Source organism: Vipera berus (assembly GCF_964194415.1).
Source record: "Vipera berus genome assembly, chromosome: 4".
NCBI lineage: Eukaryota > Metazoa > Chordata > Lepidosauria > Squamata > Viperidae > Vipera > Vipera berus.
Window position 1 is genome coordinate 2,099,955 of NC_138206.1, and position 22,002 is coordinate 2,121,956.

General features: G+C 43.5%; 1 protein-coding gene across 1 annotated transcript in view; it reads left to right on the forward strand.

Moving 5' to 3' along the window:
* PGM2L1 (phosphoglucomutase 2 like 1) overlaps positions 1 to 22,002 on the forward strand; it is a 212,749-nt gene that overhangs the window by 150,169 nt on the left and 40,578 nt on the right. The window contains exon 2 of the mRNA XM_081327826.1: positions 8,036 to 10,178. Within this exon, the coding sequence (XP_081183952.1) occupies positions 10,062 to 10,178 (117 nt within the window). The 5' untranslated portion in view covers positions 8,036 to 10,061. The remainder of the gene's footprint in view (positions 1 to 8,035; positions 10,179 to 22,002) is intronic.

Genomic DNA, 22,002 nt, shown 5'->3' on the forward strand with positions numbered 1-22,002 from the left:
GGCTCAGAAGCTTTTGGTCCCACCACATTTTGAAGGCAGATGTGGGTCACCCTGGAAACCACAGGGCAGAATTGCTAGGTAATAAATACACAGGTAATAAAGGAAGGGCCAAGAGGTATGGGGCTCAAGGCAGAGGCCTCCAAGATGGAAACCAGCATGGCCTTCAAAGATTGCCAAGTAGAGCTGAAACTCAGTTCTGATTTATTGATAACGATAACTCCCCGTGTTAAGCCAGGAGGAGGGCTGGCTGACTTCAGACCTCGCATTCCTCATTTATTTATTTTTTTCTTAATTAAAAAAAAATGCTTTATGAGTTTCCATGCAGCCAAAATATGAAAAAGGAGAGGATTTTTCTGGGGCAATTTGACCAGTTATTCTACCCTTATTCCTTTTATGGCTTACCTATGACGATGGAAAAAAAAAGAGAAAGAAAAAAAAGACAGCATTTAATCATTTTATTCTTTTTAAAATATATTTTAACTGTAATATATACGGCTGGCTATAGAAATCGTTTAAGTATTACTACTGACACTACTGTTGTGGACACTAGGTTGATGTTGAATTTAATTACGGCAGCAAGACTTTTAGTAGGGCAATATTGGAAGAAGGAGGAAATGCCGACTATAGAAGAATGGACTTTAAAAGGTTCCAACCTGGCGGAAATGGCAAAGATTTCAGCGTATTTGAAAGACCATTCGCAACAGAGATATATTGTGGAGTGGCGAAGATGGATTGATTACATCCAGAATAAATATGGGACTAAAAAGTTTCACTTAGCATTTGAATAAGTACTGATGTGATATTTATATGGCTTGTAGTTATTTTATAAGAGTTAAAGTGCAATAGATTTAATAGTTTATTGTTGTTTGCATATGGTAGACTATGATTGTTTGTACTTTTATACCTTGTATTTAGCTCTGGGAAGTCGGGGAGGGGGGAGGGGGAGGGAGGGAGGTGTTGGGGAGGGTTGGGAAGAGAGGAGGGGGCTGGGAGGGGTTTGTTTTGTTTTGTTAAAAATAAAATGTACTGTAAAACTTTTCAATAAAAAAAAAGAAATCGTTTAAGTAAAAAAGTAAGTAAGTAAGTAAGTAAGTAAAAACCAGCCTCATCAGAACATGTACATTAAATAAATAAATAAATAAATAAATAAATAAAGGAAGAAAAAAATACATAAGAAGTGTGTTATAAAGTGTTCAAAAGACGAATTCACCTCAATTTTTAAATGACCGTTTAAACGTTGAACACATGGAATTATACTGTCTTTGCATAGCATGGATAATAAAGAGATATGAGGATAATTCAGAAATAAAGTATAGGTGTTACCTTGCTCAATAGTAGTAACTGTGAGAGAGATCTCGGAGTCCTAGTAGACAATCACTTCAATATGAGCCAGCCGTGTGCTGCAGCTGCCCAAAAAGCCAACACAGTGCTAGGCTGCATTAACAGAGGGATAGAATCAAGATCATTGTTGTTGTTAGTTGCAAAGTCGTGTCCGACCCATCGCGACCCTATGGACAATGTTCCTCCAGGCCTTCCTGTCCTCTACCATCTTCTGGAGTCCAGTTAAGCTCACGCCTACTGCTTCAGTGACTCCATCCAGCCACCTCATTCTCTGTCGTCCCCTTCTTCTATTGCCCTCAATCTTTCCCAGCATTAGGCTCTTCTCCAGTGAGTCCTTCCTCCTCATTAGGTGGCCAAAGTATTTGAGTTTTAGCTTCAGGATCTGGCCTTCTAAAGAGCAGTCAGGGTTGATCTCCTCTAGGACTGACCGGTTTGATTGCCTTGCAGTCCAAGGGACTCGCAGGAGTCTTCTCCAGCACCAGAGTTCAAAGGCCTCAATTCTTTTGCGCTCAGCCTTTCTTATGGTCCAACTTTCACTGCCATACATTGCAACTGGGAAGACCATAGCCTTGACTATACGCACTTTTGTTGACAGGGTGATGTCTCTGCTTTTTAGTGTGCTGTCTAGATTTGCCATGGCTTTCCTCCCTAGGAGCAAGCGTCTTTTAATTTCTTGACTACAGTCCCCATCTGCAGTGATCTTGGAGCCCAGGAAAATAAAATCTGTCACTACCTCCATTTCTTCCCCATCTATTTGCCAGGAATTAAGAGGGCCGGATGCCATGATCTTAGTTTTCTTAATGTTTAGTTTCAACCCAACTTTTGCACTCTCCTTCTTCACTCGCAACAAGAGACTCTTCAGTTCCTCTTCACTTTCTGCCATTAGAGTGGTATCATCTGCATATCTTAGGTTGTTGATATTTCTTCCAGCAATCTTAATTCCAACTTTTGATTCATCTAGCCCTGCCTTTCTCATGATGTGCTCTGCATATAAGTTAAAATAGGCAAGGCGACAGTATACAGCCTTGCCGGACTCCTTTCCCAATTTTGAACCAATCAGTGGTTCCGTGTCCAGTTCTCACTGTTGCTTCTTGGCCCGCATATAGGTTTCTCAAGATACAAATAAGATGTTCTGGTACTCCCATCTCTTTAAGAACTTGCCACAGTTTGTTATGATCCACACAATCAAAGGCTTTAGCATAGTCAATGAAGCAGAAGTAGATGTTTTTCTGGAACTCTCTAGCTTTTTCCATGATCCAGCGTATGTTGGCAATTTGATCTCTAGTTCCTCTGCCTCTTCGAAATCCTGCCTGTACTTCTGGTAGTTCTCGATCCACATACTGCTGGAGTCTAGCTTGTAGGATTTTAAGCATAGGTTTACTAGCATGAGAAATGAGTGCAATGGTGCGATAGTTTGAACATTCTTTGGCACTGCCTTTCTTTGGAATTGGAATGTAAACTGATCTTTTCCAATCCTGTGGCCACTGTTGAGTTTTCCAAATTTGCTGGCAAATTGAGTGTAGCACTTTTACTGCATTGTCTTTTAAGATTTTGAATAGCTCAGCTGGAATACTGTCACCTCCACTAGCTTTGTTGTTGCTCAGCTTTTCTAAGGCCCACTTCACTTCACATTCTAGGATGTCTGGCTCGAGGTCAGTGACCACCTCATTGTGATTATCAGGGACATTAAGCTCATTCTTGTATAGTTCTTCTGTGTAATTTTGCCATCTCTTCTTAATCTCTTCTGCCTCTGTTAGGTCCCTGCCATTTTGGTCCTTTATCATGCCCATTTTTGCATTGAACTCTCTCCAATTTTCTTGAAAAGATCTCTGGTCCTCCCTTTTCTATTGTTTTCTTCTATTTCTTTGCACTGTTCATTTAAGAAGTCATTCTTATCTCTTCTAGCTATTCTCTGGAATTCTGCATTCAATTGGGCGTATCTTTCTTTTTCTCCCTTGCCTTTTGCTTCCCTCCTTTCCTCAGCTATTTGCAAAGCTTCCTCAGACAGCCATTTTGCTTTCTTGCATTTCTTTTTCTTTGGGATGGTTTTGGTTGCTACCTCTTGTACAATGTTGCGAACCTCTGTCCATAGTTCTTCAGGCCCCCTGTCTATCAGATCTAATTCCTTAAATCTATTTGTCACCTCTACTGTATATTCAACAGGGATATGATTTAATTCATACCTGACTGGCCTAGTGCTTTTCCCTACTTTCTTCAGTTTAAGCTTAAACTTTGCAACAAGAAGCTCATGGTCTGAGCCACAGTCAGCTCCTGGTCTTGTTTTTATTGACTGTATAGAGCTTCTCCATCTTTGGCTGCAGAGTACATAGTCAGTCTGATTTCTGTGTTGACCGTCTGGTGATGTCCATGTGTAGAGCCGTCTCTTGGGTTGTTGGAAAAGAGTGTTTGCTATGACCATCGTATTCTCTTGACAGAATTCTATCAGCCTGTGCCCTGCTTCATTTTGCACTCCAAGGCCAAACTTGCCTGTTATTCCGGTTATCTTTTGGCTTCCTACTTTAGCATTCCAATCCCCCATGATGATAAGGACATCATTTTTTGGTGTTAGTTCTATAAGGTGCTGTAGGGCTTCATAGAACCGGTCAATTTCATCCTCTTCAGCACCGGTGGTTGGGGCATAGACTTGGACTACTGTGATATTGAATGGTTTGCCTTGGATTCGAACTGAGATCATTCTGTCATTTTGAGGATTGTATCCCAGTATTGCTTTTCTTACTCTTTTATTGACTATGAAGGCTACTCCATTTCTTCTGAGGGATTCTTGCCCGCAGTAGTATACCTGATGGTCATCTGAATTAAATTCACCCATTCCTGTCCATTTCAGTTCGCTGATACCTAAGATGTCGATGTTCAGTCTTGTCATCTCTTGTTTGACCACGTCCAGCTTTCCTTGATTCATGGATCTTACATTCCAGGTTCCTATGGAGAAAAAATCTTTACAGCATCGGACTTTCCTTTCACCACCAGACATATCCACAGCTGAGCGTCCTTTCGGCTTTGGCCCAGTCGCTTCATTCTTTCTGGCGCTACTAGTACTAGCCCTCTGCTCTTCCCCAGTAGCATATTGGACACCTTCCGACCTGAGGGGCTCATCTTCCAGCGTCATATCGTTTTGCCTTTTGGTACTGTCCATAGGGTTTTCATGGCAAAGATACTGGAGTGGGTTGCCATTTCCTTCTCCAGTGGATCACGTTTTGTCAGAACTCTCTGCTATGACCTGTCCGTCTTGGGTGGCCCTGCACGGCATAGCTCATAGCTTCATTGAATTACGCAAGCCCCTTCGCCACGACAAGGCAGTAATCCATGAAGGGATTACTAATTATTAATTATTAATTAATTATTATTAATCAAGATCAAGTGAAGTACTAATACCACTTTACAATGCTTTGGTAAGGCCACACCTGGAATACTGCATCCAATTTTGGTCACCATGATGTAAAAAAGATGTTGAGACTCTGGAAAGAGTGCAGAGAACAAAGATGATTGGGGGACTGGAGGCTAAAACATATAGGGAACGGTTGCTGGAATTGGGTATGTGTAGTTTAATGAAGAGAAGGACGAGGGGGGACAGGATAGCAGTGTTCCAATATCTCAGGGGCTGCCCCAAAGAAGAGGGAGCCAGGCTGTTCTCCAAAGCACCTGAAGGCAGGACAAGAAGCCACGGATGGAAACTAGTCAAGGAGAGAAGCAACCTAGAACTAAGGAGGAATTTCCTGACAGTTAGAACAATTAACCAGTGGAACTCCTTGCCTCAAGTAGTTGTGAATGCTCCAACGCTGGAAGTTTCTAAGAAGAGACTGGCCAGCCATTTGTCTGAAATGGTATAGGGTTTCCTGCCTGAGCAGGGGGTTGGACTAGATGACCTCCAAGCTCCCTTCCAAATAATAATAATAATAATAATAATAATAATAATAATAATAATAATAATAATAATAATAATAATAATGATAATAATAAAACCTCCGTATGGTTATCAATGACAGACACTCGCAGATACAGAATTTTTATTATGCACATTAGAAAACCTCAACCTGACATGACTTTTCGACATAAGTGCCGTTATAATTGAGGCACTTGTCGTAACGTCTTGCAATGGTTGAAATTCCTTAGTAGTCGCCACCCGGTGCCAAATCTGGACTACGGTGTGTGTGTGTGTGTGTGTGTGTGTGTGAGAGAGAGAGAGAGAGGGAATCAAAAACATCCCTAGAACTAAGGAGAAATTTTCTGACAGAACAATTAACCAGTGAAACAACCTGCCTCCAGAAGTTGTGGGTGCTCCATTACTGGAGGTTTTAAAGAAGAGACTGGCCAGCCATTTGTCTGAAATGGTATAGGGTTTCCTGCCTGAGCAGGGGGTTGGACTAGATGACCTCCAAGGTCCCTTCCAAATTCTTCTTCTTCTTCTTCTTCTTCTTCTTCTTCTTCTTCTTCTTCTTCTTCTTCTTCTTCTTCTTCTTCTTCTTCTTCTTCTTCTTCTTCTTCTTCTTCTTCTCCTCCTCCTCCTCCTCCTCCTCCTCCTCCTCCTCCTCCTCCTCCTCCCCCTCCTCTTATTATTCCAACAGAACTGTTTCAAAAGTTCTTGGGAGCGTCTAGCAGTGTGCGGGTGAGCATTGTTGTGAACAGACACCACACTGGAAGTCAGCAGGTCCAGACGCCTGTTATGGATGGCTCATCTGACGTCCATATTGATGGTTGAACCACACTCCATGACCTTCACTAGCAGTTACTCTTTGGCTTCTTCGCAGCTGGCGGGATTTTAATACTTAATATTTAATATTTTAATATTTAAGGGATTGCCACAAAGACCTCCAAGGTCCCTTCCTTATTCGGTTACCCTGTTATTCTATTCTGCACTCTGGTTGCAAGGAGATCCGGATGTCCTTCGATCACAACATCGGTTTAAAATTACACTGGGAAACGCGACACAGAGGCTGCTGCCGGCAAGGCAGGGCAAGAGCAAAGGACTCTGATCGTGTGTCACCTGAGCAGGCAGGTGAAACACAGACGGCCCTGATAAATAAGCAATGAAGAGACAAAAACCAGCCTGGAAAATAAGTATACAGCTATAGTTATTTAATTGGCCAGCTGCTCTTCGAATGCACTCAAGTCATCGGATAGGTCTGGAGGAAAAGAGGCGAGCTTTAAGCTGGCGCCCCTCCAGGTGCCTTGATCTACAGCTCCCCTCGCCGACATCAAACATGTCTTTGCAGTCGAATGTCTCTAAGATAAAAGAAAGCTGAGTTAGGAGGGCCTTTGAAAGCTTTTAGCTTTCTAAGCTTTTTAGCGATCGATGGACTCAAAGTGAGCAATCGGTACTGGGGTTTCCAAGGGATACAGACAGCCACTGGCTTGCTGTCCTGGTTCCGACAGGTGAAACTCTTCAAAGAACTTCGAGGCATTGTTTACCTTAAAGACTCTTTATTCGAGTAGCATAGCATCGGCAGGTACACAGGCGAAGCCAAAATCTGAATTCCCCTCCCCTGAGCACGTAGTATCAAAGCACAATTCCCTCCTCCAATTCATAGTCATAAATCACATTCTCTGATTAGTTTGAAGTGCGGGGCTTTCCCTCCAGTTCTCCAACCCGCCCTTTCTTATCATCTCTTATTTCAATGACCTTGGTTCTCACACTAGGTTCAGCATTGTTCTGTCTAGCTAAACTCCTCATGCACATTCCTCCCCTCCAGCACCATCTAACTCTAACTCTAAGAGTAAAACTAGGGGGGCATTTGCCCAGATTCGCCTGGTACACCAGTTGCACCCCTTTCTAGACTGAGATGCCCTACGTACAGTCACCCACGCACTCGTTACCTCCCGTATAGACTACTGTAACGCTCTCTACATGGGGCTGCCCTTGAAGACCACCCGGAGGCTTCAACTGGTGCAGAGTGCAGCTGCACGGGTAGTGATGGGAGCACCCCGATACTCCCATATTACACCCCTCCTGCGTGAGCTGCATTGGCTACCGGTTGCCCTCCGGGTGAGATTTAAGGTGCTGGTTCTTACCTTTAAAGCCCTACATGGCTTAGACCCGGGATACTTGCAGGACCATCTGCTGCCGGGAACGAATTCCCATAGCCCAGTACACTCACACAGAGAAGGCCTCAGGGTACCGTCGGCTAGACAATGTCGGCTTGCGACCCCCAGGGGAAGAGCCTTCTCTGTGGGAGCGCCAGCCCTGTGGAACCAGCTCTCCCCTGAGCTTCGGATGGCCCAAGATCTCCAGTCCTTTCGCCGCAGCCTCAAAACACTCCTTTTCCACCTGGCTGACCTAGACTGACAGGGATTTTAATTATATTTACAATTCTAACTCTATTCTTTAATTTATTTTAATTTATTTCAAATTTTATTTTTAATTTACTGTACAGAGACCTTTAAGTTTTATTGTTGTTAGCCGCCCTGAGTCCCTCGGGAGATAGGGCGGGATATAAGTCCCATAAATAAATAAATAAATCAATAAATAAATAAAACAGAAGAAGGAAAATGGCTGCATCTCCATCTGTTGTCAAAGCAAGAACATCTGATGTTAGCAGCGTTGACACCAAGGATGTATCAGAGGCACATGGGATATTAAACAATGGGTCCTTTTTTATAATAATAATAATAATAAGAAAGGAGGAGGAGGAGGAGGAGGAAGGAAGGAAGGAAGGAAGGAAGGAAGGAAGGAAGGAAGGAAGGAAGGAAGGAAGGAAGGAAGGAAGGAAGGACTGTGGGGTCCTGGGTGCTCTCTGAGCTTGGTGCTTTTCTTGCAGACGTTTCATGACCCAACTAGGGAACATCATCAGTGAAGGAAGGAAGGAAGGAAGGAAGGAAGGAAGGAAGGAAGGAAGGAAGAATGGATTGATTGTGGGGGTCCTTAGTGCTCTCTGAGCTTGGCGGTTTTCTTGCAGATGTTTCATGACCCAACTAGGTTACATCATCAGTGCAAGCAAGGAGTGGGGTTTGCACTATTTATTATACAGTAGTTTGCCCTGTGAGTACTGCTAGTGTTTTCCTCATAGTAGTTCCTTTATTATGCTTTTCTTTCCTGCTTGATAAATATCTCCTTAGTTGTTCCTTGATTAGGGTATTGTTTTCTGCTTGATTGTTTGTATGGGTTTAATCCCTGCTTATCTAGGTGTTGGCTGCTGGAGAGGAAGTGGTCTGGTCTTTTGTTTTTGTTTCCTTCTTGGCTTTTTTTTATTGTCTCTTTTGAATGGTGTGTAAAGGTTGATATCTAGGTGTCTATTGACGTCTGATGCGTGCAGTGATAGGAGTCAGAAATGACCTCCACCTTGTAGTGGATGATGGGCGGCATTAAAGTTTAATAAATAGTAACGACATAAGAAAAGAAAGAAAAAGAAAAAGAAAGAAAGAAAGAAAGATAGAAAGAAAGAACTTGGAATCCATCCAGTTACCTTCTAGAGGAGATAGGAGGCATAAAAATTTAATGGAAAGAAAGAAAATAAAGGGAGGAAAGTAAGAAAGTAAGTAAGTAAGAAAGAAAGAAAGAAAGAAAGAAAGAAAGAAAGAAAGAAAGAAAGAAAGAAAGAAAGAAAGGAATCCATCCAGTTACCTTCTAGAGGAGATAGGAGGCATAAAAATTTAATAGAAAGAAAGAAAATAAAGGGAGGAAATAAAGAAAATAAAGGGAGGAAAGAAAGAAAATAAAGGGAGGAAAGAAAGAAAGAAAGAAAGAAAGAAAGAAAGAAAGAAAGAAAGAAAGAAAGAAAGAAAGAAAGAACTTGGAATCCATCCAGTTACCTTCTAGTGAAGATAGGAGGCATAAAAATGTAATAGAAAGAAAGAAAATAAAGGGAAGAAAGAAAGAAAGCTGTGTCGGGGAAAAGGCATCCCGACTACACTTCCCAGCAGCCTCCGCGCGCCGAAGCGGGCGAAGGGGCGGGTGGGCGAAGACCTCGCGCCTTTATCCGGCGGCGCCTTCGGGTTTCTCCGCCCACCGGTCCCAACTAAGCCGCCCTGGGGGGGGGGGCGGCTGTCGGCACCGCGCATGCGCCGCTTTCGCCTCAAGAGGCGGTTGCCGGGCGAACGGGCGAGGGCGGGGGTGGTTGGTGGGGGGCGGAGGGTCCCTTTCTTTACGATGAGGAGGAGGGGGGGGTCTTGGCTGTCTCTAAATATATTTTCGGGAACGCTTCTATAGGCCTCGCCTTCCCCCAATTTGGGCTCTTATTTATTTATTTATTTATTTATTTATTTATTTATTTATTTATTTATTTATTTATTTATTTATTTATATTTATTTATTTTATTACATTTATATGCCGCCCTTTCCCCCTTCCCTCAGCAGCAATCCCTGTGAGGGGAAAAAAAAAAGATCAGAAAAACAGTCTTGGGGGGTGGGGGGGGGGTGGGGGTGGGCAGAGGAGAGATTGACAGGCCCCTCCCCGCCTTTTTATTTTTTTTTTTTTTTGAGGGAAGCCCCTCCCCCCCGCGCTTCGCCTTTTCCCGCCGGGGGAGGGGCGCCGGGCAGGAGCGGGCGGTCACGTGACTCCTCCCTCCTTTCTCCCCGCCCCCTCCCTCCGCCCCCGCCCGCAGGTCGCTGCCCGCAGTTGCACGTGTGAGCGGGAGCGCCGCCGCAGCTGGGTCGACCCGAGCGAGAAAACCCACCCAGCCTCCCACCCCACATTTTTTTGTGTGTGTGTGTTTTGTTTTGCCCGCTGGAGACCCTCCCCCTCGCCCCCCAAGCCGGCCGTCCAGCCATGGGCGACCCCCGGGACGTGCTGGTGGGGGATGTCAACTCCAACCTGCTGATCGGCTGCAGCACCGGGGACGCCCAGCTCGACCGGGCGGTGGGGCAGTGGCTGAGCTGGGACAAGGTGGGTGTGGGCACGGGGAGGGGGGCGAAACCCCCCCACCCCCTTCCCAGTGGGGGGTGGTGGTGGTGCAGAAGACCTTCCCCAGCTGGCCAAAAATAAGAATTAAGACAGGAATACATCAGTAAGGAAAGAGAGGCGATCTTTGGGGTGGGGGTGGGGGGTAGGGGTGGGGGCTCCTGGCAAGAGCAGGCAGGTGGGCATTGGCGATGCCCGCCCAGGCTTTGCCCACCTGGCAGGATCCAGCCTGGGAAGGATGTTTGGGGGGAGCAGGTGGCATCAATGCACAGTGATTAATATGGATGTTTGTTTATTTGTAGGTAAGCGTTTCGGTGCAGACGTACGTATGTGTGCATGTAGCGTGTCTAGATGGGTGTTGACCTGTGTCTACGCTTTTGAGAGCAGGCGACGGAATTTCGTTTTTAAGGGGTGCCAGTGTGCCCACGGTAAAAATAAATAAATGACAAGGTTATCTTATCTAGGTGGCCTTTTTGGGAGGGGAGAGTTGAGTGGGGTTTGGGGGGGGGCGCAGGTGGGCATCTGCAATGCCAACCCAGCCTGGAGACCAAGGAGTAGGTTTGTCCACCTGGCAGAGTCTGGGCTGGGAAGGATGTTGGGAGGGATGACCACCAAGCCAGGACCACAGCAGGTTGTTGTTGTTCGTCTTTTTACAAATGGCTTGTTTGTGCCAAAATGCGCGTTCTCCTTTGCTGTCGCTGCCCTTGGCACCCGGGTGTGGGGGAATTATGTCGGTGAAAAAGCAAGGTGCCTGGCTCCCTTGTTTTTTTTTGACCATCAAATTGTATGCAAAGGCTACCTTCCCTTGAGAGATTGTAATGTGTTTGGAAATGCTTTCCTCTTTCTCCAGAGCAACCCAAACCCGGCTTTATGTGATTGCAACACCACATCCTGAAAGGTTGTTATTTAAGAAATACTCGGCGCAATGTAGCCTTGTTCATCTTATCAGGATAGGCTAAGGGAAAATGTCTGAGGGGGAATGGATGCTTTGCAGTTCTCTGCATCAAAAAAAATATCTATGTTTTTCTAGCAGGAGATAGCTTGTATTTTTTTAAAAAAAATGCTATTTGCCTTTGGGGGTGCTATGAAGTAACATGAGATTAAGCCGATTTATCTTAAGCTGCTCACAGGTTTTATGACATCTCTCTGGAAGAATAGAACATAAGTATAAAAAAGTTATACACATACACAAACACACACACATACACATCCTATCCTATAGCCTTTGTTTTGTCTTAAAGCTCCTTTCCTTACAAAATTGAACTCAAATCTACTTTTTTATTACAATATAAAAAAATACATCAGATCTTGTGTGGTTAAAAAACAACAACCTTACACATATTACAAGTGAACATAAATTGGGGAAAAAAACCCAGGACAGAATAAACTGTATAAAATATTAATGCAAGATTAATTCAAAATTTAAATTTATAAAATCTAGAGACTATATAGAAACCTATGGTTTCATCTCATTTTTGGAAGTTAAGGGCATTTTAGAAATGGGTAGCAAATACATATCTTGAATTCATGCTTTCTAGTGCTATCTTTTTATAACCTTTTGCATGCTTTCTTTTTTCCTCTTTTTGGAAAAAACCTCCAATTGGCATCCATTTCTAGTCTTCTGGCTACCTTATTTTGGGTTTTTCCCTTCCAGGCTCTTTGATGACCTCATAGGAAATCTGTTAGTATGGAAGAGAAAAAAAATTATGTGCATAGGAATGAGAGCTGTCTAAAGGTCAGGAGTCTGCATTTTGGAAATTAATGGACATTATCTGTGGATGACTGGCAAAGAGAAAGGTTCTGTGTGCCTGCATTGCAAAGTAGAACGAGAGAGCAGATATTAAAATTCCGGTATCTGGCCATGGACAGTCCATTAGTCTCCCCTTATCCCACATTTTAGTGCCATCATTTTAGAATAGAATAGAATAGAATGGAATGGAATAGAATAGAATAGAATAGAATAGAATAGAATAGAATAGAATAGAATAGAATAGAATAGAATAGAATAGAATAGAATAGAATAGAATAGAATAGAATAGAATAGAATAGAAAATATGGAATGGAATGGAACAGAACAGAAGCTGGAAGGGACCTTGGAGGTCTTCTAGTCCAGCCCCCCGCTTAAGCAGGAGAACCTATATCATCTCAGACAAGTGACTGTCTAGCTAGCCTCTTCTTAAAAAATCTCCAGTGATGGAGCGCCCACGATTTCTGGTGGCAAGCTGTTCCACTTGTTAATTGTCCTCACTGTTAGGAAGTTTCTCCTTAATTCCAGGTTGCTTCTCTCCTTGATCAGTTTCCATCCATTGTTTCTTGTCCTTCCCTCTGGTGCTTTGGAGAATAGCGTGACCCCGTCCTCTTTTGTGGCAGCCTTCAAATAGTGGAACACTGCTATCATGTTGACCCCGTTTCTTCTTTTCTTTAGACATGCCATACCCAAGTCCTTCAGCCGTTCTTCGTATGTTTTAGTTTCCAGGCCTTGAATCATCTTAGTTGCTCTTCTCTGGATTTTTTTTCCAACGTCTCAACATCTTTTTTGTGATATGGTGACCAAAATTGGCTGCAGTACTCCAGGTGTGGCCTCACCAGGGTTTGATAAAGCGGTACTAATACCACACGTGATCTTGCTTCTACGCCTCTGTTTATGCAACCCAGGATTGTGTTAGCTTTTTTGGCTGCTGCTGCACATGGCCGGCTCACGGTCAAGCGATCGTCCACTAGGACTCCGAGGTCCCCTCTCGCAGTTGCTGTTTTAAAGCCAGGTCTCGCCCAATCTGTACTTGTACCTTCGGGTTTTCCTGCCTAGATGTAAGACTTTGCTTTTCTCCACACTGAAACTCATTTTGTTGGATAGGGCCCCTTGTTCAAGTTTGTCGAGATCTTTTTGGATCCTGAGTTTGTCTTCTGGGGTTTTGGCTACTCCTGCCAGTTTGGTGTCGTCTGCAAATTTGATGAGTTCCCTTTCAATTCCCTCGTCTAAATCATTGATGAAGATATTGAAGAGTCCTGGGCCTAAGACGGAACCTTGTAGTACCCCACTGCTTACTCCTCTCCATGTGGATGTAGTGCCGTTGAGGACTACTCGCTGAGTACAGTTTGCCAGCCAGCTACAGAACCATCTGTTGGTGATGTTGTCTACTCCACCTTTTCCTAGCTTACCAAGGAGTAGGTTGCGGTCTACTTTGTCAAATGCCTTACTGAAGTCTTAAGTATACTACGTCCGCTGCGTTTCGCTGATCTATTAGTTTAGTCACTTTATCAAAGAATGAGATGAGATTGATTTGGCATGATCTGTTTTTGAGAAACCCGTGCTGGCTACTAGTTATAACTTTGTTTGCTTCTGGTTGTTTGCAGATCTGTTTTTTGATTATCATTTCCAGGATCTTCCCAGGTATTGATGTTAGACTGATTGGTCTGTAGTTTCCTGGGTCGGTTTTTCCCCCCTTTCTTGAAGATGGGAACCACATCAGCCCTTTTCCAATCCTCAAGTTACTTCCCCGGTGCTGCAGGATTTTTGAAAGATGTGGTGCAATAGCTCTGAGATAATATTTATTTTATTTTTTTATTTTCATTCTATTTATATCCCGCCCTTCTCCGAAGACTCAGACTCAGGGCGGCTTACAAACTTAGCAGTAGTATCTGTCAGCTCCTTCAGAACACTGGGATGTAATCTGTCAGGTCCCGGTGATTTATATTCGTCAAGGTCGGATAGGTATTCTCTTACCATTTTCTTGCTTATTTTAATTTTTGTTTCTAATTTCTCTTTTGCAGTGGGGTTTTTTTGTATGTTGGGCTGTGGTTTCTCTTTGTGTGAAGACTGATGCAAAGTATGAATTAAGCTCCCTGTTGCCTGTTATTTCCTTGTCATCTTTTCCCATTAGTGGACCTACAGTTTCCTTGCCCTTTTTCTTGTTTATTGGAAGAAGCTTTTATTATTATTATTATTATTCTTGATTTCTGTTGCAAGTCTTTGTTCGTTCTGAGCCTTTGCTTTCTTGACTTCATCTTTGCATGTTCTGGCTGTCTGCTGATAATCGGCCCTTAGTTATGTGACCCTCTTTCCATTTTTTGCATTTGTGCTTTTTTGTCTTTCAGTTTGTCAGCGAGATCTTTGTGCAGCTGTGCTGGTTTCTTCTTGAATTTCTTGTTTTTTCTTTTTCAGTGGTATTGTGCTCGACTGGGCTTTTATGATTGCATTTTTCAGAGTTTCCCACGCTTCTTGGGTTGTTTTCCCCTTTAGGATTTTCATCCACCGGATCTTTCCTAGGTTCTCTCTGAGTCAGCTCTTTTGAAGTTTAAGACCCTGGTTGGATTGTTTTCTGTCGCTAGTGTTTGCATTATATTAAATTCCAGTATGATGTGGTCGCTTTCGCCCCAGGTTCCGGCAACTTCAACTCCCTCTATCACTTCTTCTCTATTAGTAAGGATTAGGTCCAGTATGGCTTTACGTCTGGTCCCTTCCTTCACCTTTTGGGTGACAAAGTTGTCGGCTAGGTTGGTTAGGAATCTGCAGAGTTTGTCTCCCAGTTGATATTAGGATAGTTGAAATCTCCCATCACTACTGTGGTATGCTTCCTACATACTGTTGTGATTCAGGGTCAGCCTGTGGGTTCGGCAGTTGGGTCGGACGACTCAGAGGAGGAGGAGGGGGGTGTTGAAGACCTTGCTGAGGGGGTTGAAGATCTTGCTGATGAGAGCCCTCAGCCAGGCCCCTCCCACTTGGTCACCACGGAGACCCAGCTGTGTGAGCCTGACAGCGTGGATGAAGATGACCCCCAGCTGGCCCTGTTCAAGGACGCCCGACGCAGGAGGCAGTCAATTAGGAGTAAACAGAGGAAGGTCGGAAGGAGGCAGAGAGAAGCCACGCCCTGAACTCTATATAAAGGGAATGTGTGGGGAGGGCCGGTTTGCTGAAGGCAACCGCTTGGATAGTTCGTGTTTCTTAAAGCTCCGGTTTCTTGGTTCGTGTCTTGTTTGTTTTTGTAGCTATAAATTTGGCAGGCGTAATTCCAGCCTCTTGCCGTTTGTAAAGGGGTTGTCCCTGCCTTTTCTGCAGGGCCGGTAGCAGGCTGGTACAGAACACATACATGTGTTAACTGGTTGGCAAAGAGTTCATCTATTTCTTCTGATTGGTTGGGTGGCCTGTAATATACACCTATGGTGAGGTCACTTTTTCTCTCTCTTTTATATGCATTCTGGAGAGATTTTATCTTTGATCATGTGCATTTCGGTAGATACGTAATGTTCTCTTACATATAGTGCAACTCCCCCTCCTCCTTTTGTAGACCTGTTTCTTTTGAACAATTTGTATCCATTCAGTCCATTCCATTCATGGGTTTTGTTCCACCAGGCTTCTGTTTTTTTTTGTTTTTTTTAATCCCATTTATATCCCGCCCTTCTCCGAAGACTCAGGGCGGCTTACAATCTAAGAAGCACAAACCAATGTGCTTAGCAGTAGCCTTCATTCTATGTATATGCCTGCTTATTAGGGCTTTCACCCCCCCCAAGCGGCATTATTACAAAGTCAGCTTATTGCCCCCAACAATCTGGGTCCTCATTTTACCTACCTGGGAAGGATGGAAGGCTGAGTCACACCTGCCCTCGTGTACTGTTTGCCCTGTTCCCAAGCTTTGAGCATTTGTATATAAGCACTTAAGACTTGTATGCCTGTCCGTGGGTATGTTTCCTGCACCTCCTGAACGTGGTTTTGAGTTTTCCTTTTTTTTCTCATCTCTGCCCACCTCATGGTTTGATTTGTTTTCTTGAGATTTATGACTGGTTTTGGGTTCCAGAGATTCTGAAGATTGGTCACCCTGTCCTCTCAATTTTAGTTCAAAGCCTACCTGATGAGTTGGGCCAGGCTTTTTCTCCCGAGTACATTTCCCCCCCATTTTCGTGAGGTGCAGCCCATCCCTCGCGAAGGAAATGTAGTCCATGATCCAGGAAACCAAAGTTTTCTTGGCAGCACTAACCCTTTAGCCTGTGGTTTTCTATTTTTCACTCCAATAGCCTATATGGTGGTTTGTTTGTTTTTAGGCAAACATGTATATACATATACATACATACATACATACACACACACATGTATGTGTATATACACACACAAATATATATACATATATATATATATATATATATATATATATATATATATATATATATATATACACACGCACACACACATATATATATATATATATATATATATATACACACACATATATATATATATATACACACACACACACACACATATATATATATATATATATATATATACACACACATATATATATACACACATATATATACGTGTATATATATATACATATATATATATATATATATATATATATATATATATATATATATATATATATATATATATATATATATATATATATATATATATATTTTGTTGTTGTTGTTAGCTGCGAAGTCGTGTCCGACCCATCGCGACCCTATGGACAACATTCCTCCAGGCCTTCCTGTCCTCTACCATCTTCTGGAGTCCATTTAAGCTCACGCCTACTGCTTCAGTGACTCCATCCAGCCACCTCATTCTCTGTCGTCCCCTTCTTCTATTGCCCTCGATCTTTCCCAGCATTAGGCTCTTCTCCAGTGAGTCCTTCCTTCTCATTAGGTGGCCAAAGTACTTGAGTTTTAGCTTCAGGATCTGGCCTTCTAAAGAGCAGTCAGGATTGATCTCCTCTAGGACTGACCGGTTTGATCGCCTTGCGGTCCAAGGGACTCGCAGGAGTCTTCTCCAGCACCACAGTTCAAAGGCCTCAATTCTTTGGCGCTCAGCCTTTCTTATGGTCCACCTTTCACTGCCATACGTTGCAACTGGGAAGACCATAGCCTTGACTATACGCACTTTTGTTGACAGGGTGATGTCTCTGCTTTTTAGTGTGCTGTCTAGATTTGCCATGGCTTTCCTCCCCAGGAGCAAGCGTCTTTTAATTTCTTGGCTACAGTCCCCATCTACAGTGATCTTGGAGCCCAGGAAAATAAAATCTGTCACTACCTCCATTTCTTCCCCATCTATTTGCCAGGAATTGAGAGGGCCAGATGCCATGATCTTGGTTTTCTTAATGTTAAGTTTCAACCCAAGTTTTGCACTCTCCTTCTTCACCTGCAACAAGAGGCTCTTTAGTTCTTCTTCACTTTCTGCCATTAGAGTGGTATCATCTGCGTATCTTAGGTTGTTGATATTTCTTCCGGCAATCTTAATTCCAACTTTTGATTCATCTAGCCCTGCCTTTCTCATGATGTGCTCTGCATATAAGTTAAATAGGCAGGGCGACAGTATACAGCCTTGCCGGACTCCTTTCCCAATTTTGAACCAATCAGTGGTTCCGTGTCCAGTTCTCACTGTTGCTTCTTGACCCGCATATAGGTTTCTCAAGAGACAAATAAGATGGTCTGGTACTCCCATCTCTTTAAGAACTTGCCACAGTTTGTTATGATCCACACAATCAAAGGCTTTAGCATAGTCAATGAAGCAGAAGTAGATGTTTTTCTGGAACTCCCTAGCTTTCTCCATGATCCAGCGTATGTTGGCAATTTGATCTCTAGTTCCTCTGCCTCTTCGAAATCCTGCCTGCACTTCTGGTAGTTCTCGATCCACATACTGCTGAAGTCTAGCTTGTAGGATTTTAAGCATGACTTTACTAGCATGAGAAATGAGTGCAATGGTGCGATAGTTTGAACATTCTTTGGCACTGCCTTTCTTTGGAATTGGAATGTAAACTGATCTTTTCCAATCCTGTGGCCATTGTTGAGTTTTCCAAATTTGCTGGCAAATTGAGTGTAGCACTTTTACTGCATTGTCTTTTAAGATTTTGAATAGCTCAGCTGGAATACTGTCACTTCCACTAGCTTTGTTGTTGCTCAGCTTTTCTAAGGCCCACTTCACTTCACATTCTAGGATGTCTGGCTCGAGGTCAGTGACCACTTCATTGTGATTATCAGGGACGTTAAGCTCATTCTTGTATAGTTCTTCTGTGTAATTTTGCCACCTCTTCTTAATCTCTTCTGCCTCTGTTAGGTCCCTGCCATTTTGGTCCTTTATCATGCCCATTTTTGCATTAAACGTTCCCTTCATTTCTCCAATTTTCTTGAAAAGATCTCTGGTCCTCCCTATTCTATTATTTTCTTCTATTTCTTTGCACTGTTCATTTAAGAAGGCATTCTTATCTCTTCTAGCTATTCTCTGGAATTCTGCATTCAATTGGGTGTATCTTTCTTTTTCTCCCTTGCCTTTCGCTTCCCTCCTTTCCTCAGCTATTTGCAAAGCTTCCTCAGACAGCCATTTTGCTTTCTTGCATTTCTTTTTCTTTGGGATGGTTTTGGTTGCTACCTGTTGTACAATGTCGCGAACCTCTGTCCATAGTTCTTCAGGCACTCTGTCTATCAGATCTAATTCCTTAAATCTATTTGTCACCTCTACTGTATATTCAACAGGGATATGATTTAATTCATACCTGAGTGGCCTAGTGCTTTTCCCTACTTTCTTCAGTTTAAGCCTAAACTTTGCAAGGAGAAGCTCATGGTCTGAGCCACAGTCAGCTCCTGGTCTTGTTTTTACTGACTGTATAGAGCTTCTCCATCTTTGGCTGCAGAGCATATAGTCAATCTGATTTCTGTGTTGACCATCTGGTGATGTCCATGTGTAGAGCCGTCTCTTGGGTTGTTGGAAAAGAGTGTTTGCTATGACCATCATATTCTCTTGACAGAATTCTATCAGCCTGTGCCCTGCTTCATTTTGCACTCCAAGGCCAAACTTGCCTGTTATTCCGGTTATCTTTTGGCTTCCTACTTTAGCATTCCAATCCCCCATGATGATAAGAACATCATTTTTTGGTGTTAGTTCTATAAGGTGCTGTAGTGCTTCATAGAACTGGTCAATTTCATCCTCTTCAGCACTGGTGGTTGGGGCATAGACCTGGACTACTGTGATATTGAATGGTTTGCCTTGGATTCGAACTGAGATCATTCTGTCATTTTGAGGATTGTATCCCAGTATTGCTTTTCCTACTCTTTTATTGACTATGAAGGCTACTCCATTTCTTCTGAAGGATTCTTGCCCACAGTAGTATACCTGATGGTCATCTGAATTAAATTCACCCATTCCTGTCCATTTTAGTTCGCTGATACCTAAGATGTCGATGTTCAGTCTTGTCATCTCTTGTTTGACCACGTCCAGTTTTCCTTGATTCATGGATCTTACATTCCAGGTTCCTATGGAGAAAAAATCTTTACAGCATCGGACTTTCCTTTCACCACCAGACATATCCACAGCTGAGCGTCCTTTCGGCTTTGGCCCAGTCGCTTCATTCTTTCTGGCACTACTAGTACTAGCCCTCTGCTCTTCCCCAGTAGCATATTGGACACCTTCCGACCTGAGGGGCTCATCTTCCAGCGTCATATCGTTTTGCCTTTTGGTACTGTCCATAGGGTTTTCATGGCAAAGATACTGGAGTGGTTTGCCATTTCCTTCTCCAGTGGATCACGTTTTGTCAGAACTCTCTGCTATGACCTGTCCGTCTTGGGTGGCCCTGCACGGCATAGCTCATAGCTTCATTGAATTACGCAAGCCCCTTCGCCACGACAAGGCAGTAATCCATGAAGGGGATATATATATATATATATATATATATACACATATACGTGTACATGTATATGTACATATACATATATACATATACATATATATATATGTTTGTGTGTGTGTGTGTATACACACACACACACACACACACACACAGGCTTAAAAGCTGCCATTAGAGGGATTTAAATGAGAGCATTGAATGTTATGGATTAAAAAGAAAACAGCCTTCAGGGCTGCTGACTTTTGCATCTTAGGATGCCGAGAAGACTAGACTTGTAGGAATCCTAGACATTCTGTAATAACTAGAATAATTGCATGAACTGTGTAGCTTCTTCATGTGAAAAAAAAATGTCTTACAGGCTCCAGAATTGGCTGGCATCATTACGAACCTTGTTAAGTTGGGTGCTGGAGTTTTCCTAAGAAAACATGGGAGAGAATGCTTAATACAGTCTATCTCGGCTTGGCAACTTTTAAGACACGTGGACTTCAGTACCCCAGGTTCCCCAGCCAGCATGCCTAGTATTCTACTGAATCCTATATTAGTGTTGGATCTTTTCAGAGATTATGAAGCCAAAGGGAGGGGCCACCCAAATGGCTTCTTCTCAAATCGTGGAGCTCTTCAATTTGCTTGCTTCAAGAACTTCCCCCCGGCTGGGAAGCCTATTTTAGGCTGCAGCTGTCTCTAAAATGGGATAGCGGAAATGATTAATAACGTGCCACCAGATGCACAGATAGAGGAGAAAGTGAAAGCCGTGGCTTGTGATTTGGTGGAAGCTGGCAGAAGCAGAGAACTGGCTTTGAATGTGCAGCTAATACTAGATTTGGATCTTGGCTTAGCCTGTTAAAAGAGAGAGAGATCCTAGCTCAGGGGTCCCCAACCCCTGGTCTGTGGACTGGTACCGGGCTGTGGCATGCCAGCAACCGGTCTGCACAAACAAGCATGTGGTCCTCAATGGAACCGCATCTACATGGAGGGAAGTATGTAGTGGAGTGCCCCAGGGCTCTGTCCTGGGCCCAGCGCTCTTCAACATCCTCATCAACGATTTGGATGAGGGGATAGATGGGGAACTCATCATATTTGCAGACGACACCAAGCTGGCAGGAATAGCCAACACTCCAGAAGACAGGATTAAGATACAGGAGGATCTGGACAGACTTGAACACTGGGCGCTATCTAACAAAATGAAATTCAGTGATGAAAAAAGGAAGGTTTTGCATTTAGGCAAGAAAAACCGAATGCCCAGGTATAGTATAGGTGGTACCTTGCTCAAAAGTAGCAACTGTGAGAGGGATGTCGGAGTCCTAGTGGACAATCACTTAAATAGGAGCCAGCCTTGTGCTGCAGCTGCCAAAAAAGCCAACACGGTGCTAGGCTGCATTAGAGGGACAGAATCAAGATCACGTGAAATATTAATACCACTTCACAAAGCCTTGGTAAGGCCACACTTGCAATACGGCATCCAGTTTTGGTCACCACAATGTAAAAAAAAAAGATGTTGGGACTCTGGAAAGAGGGCAGAGAAGAGCAACAAAGATGATCAGGGGACTGGAGGCTAAAACATGAAGGACGTTTGCTGGAATTGGGCATGTCTAGTTTAATGAAGAGAAGGACGAGGGGGGACATGATAGCTGCGTTCCATTATCTCAGGGGCTGCTCCAAAGAAGAGGCAGTCAAGCTATTCTCCAAAGCGCCTGAAGGCAGGAGAAGAAGCAACGGATGGAAACTTGTCAAGGAGAGAAGCAACCTGGAACTAAGGAGAAACTTCCTGACAAGTTACAACAATTAACCAGTGGAACTCCTTGCCTCCAGAAGCGGTGAATGCTCCAACAATGGAAGTTTTTAAGAAGAGATTGGACAGCCATTTGTTTGAAATGGTATAGGGTTCCCTGCCTGAGCAGGGGGTTGGACTAGATGACCTCCAAGGTCCCTTCCAACTTTATTATTATTAAGCAAAGCCCTATCCGCGGGATGCAGGCAGCACACAAAACGACGCCCCCTCCAGTCCGCAGAAAAACCTCTCCCCACGGAACTGGTCCCTGGTGCCCAAAAGGTTGGGGACCTCTGCCCTAGCTGGTGATCAAGGGAATTCAATTTGAAATCAGGACAGGTAGTCCTCAACCTATGACCGCGATTGAGCCCAGAATTTATGTTGCTAAGTGAGCATTTTTTAAAGTGAGCTTTGCCCCATTTTACGA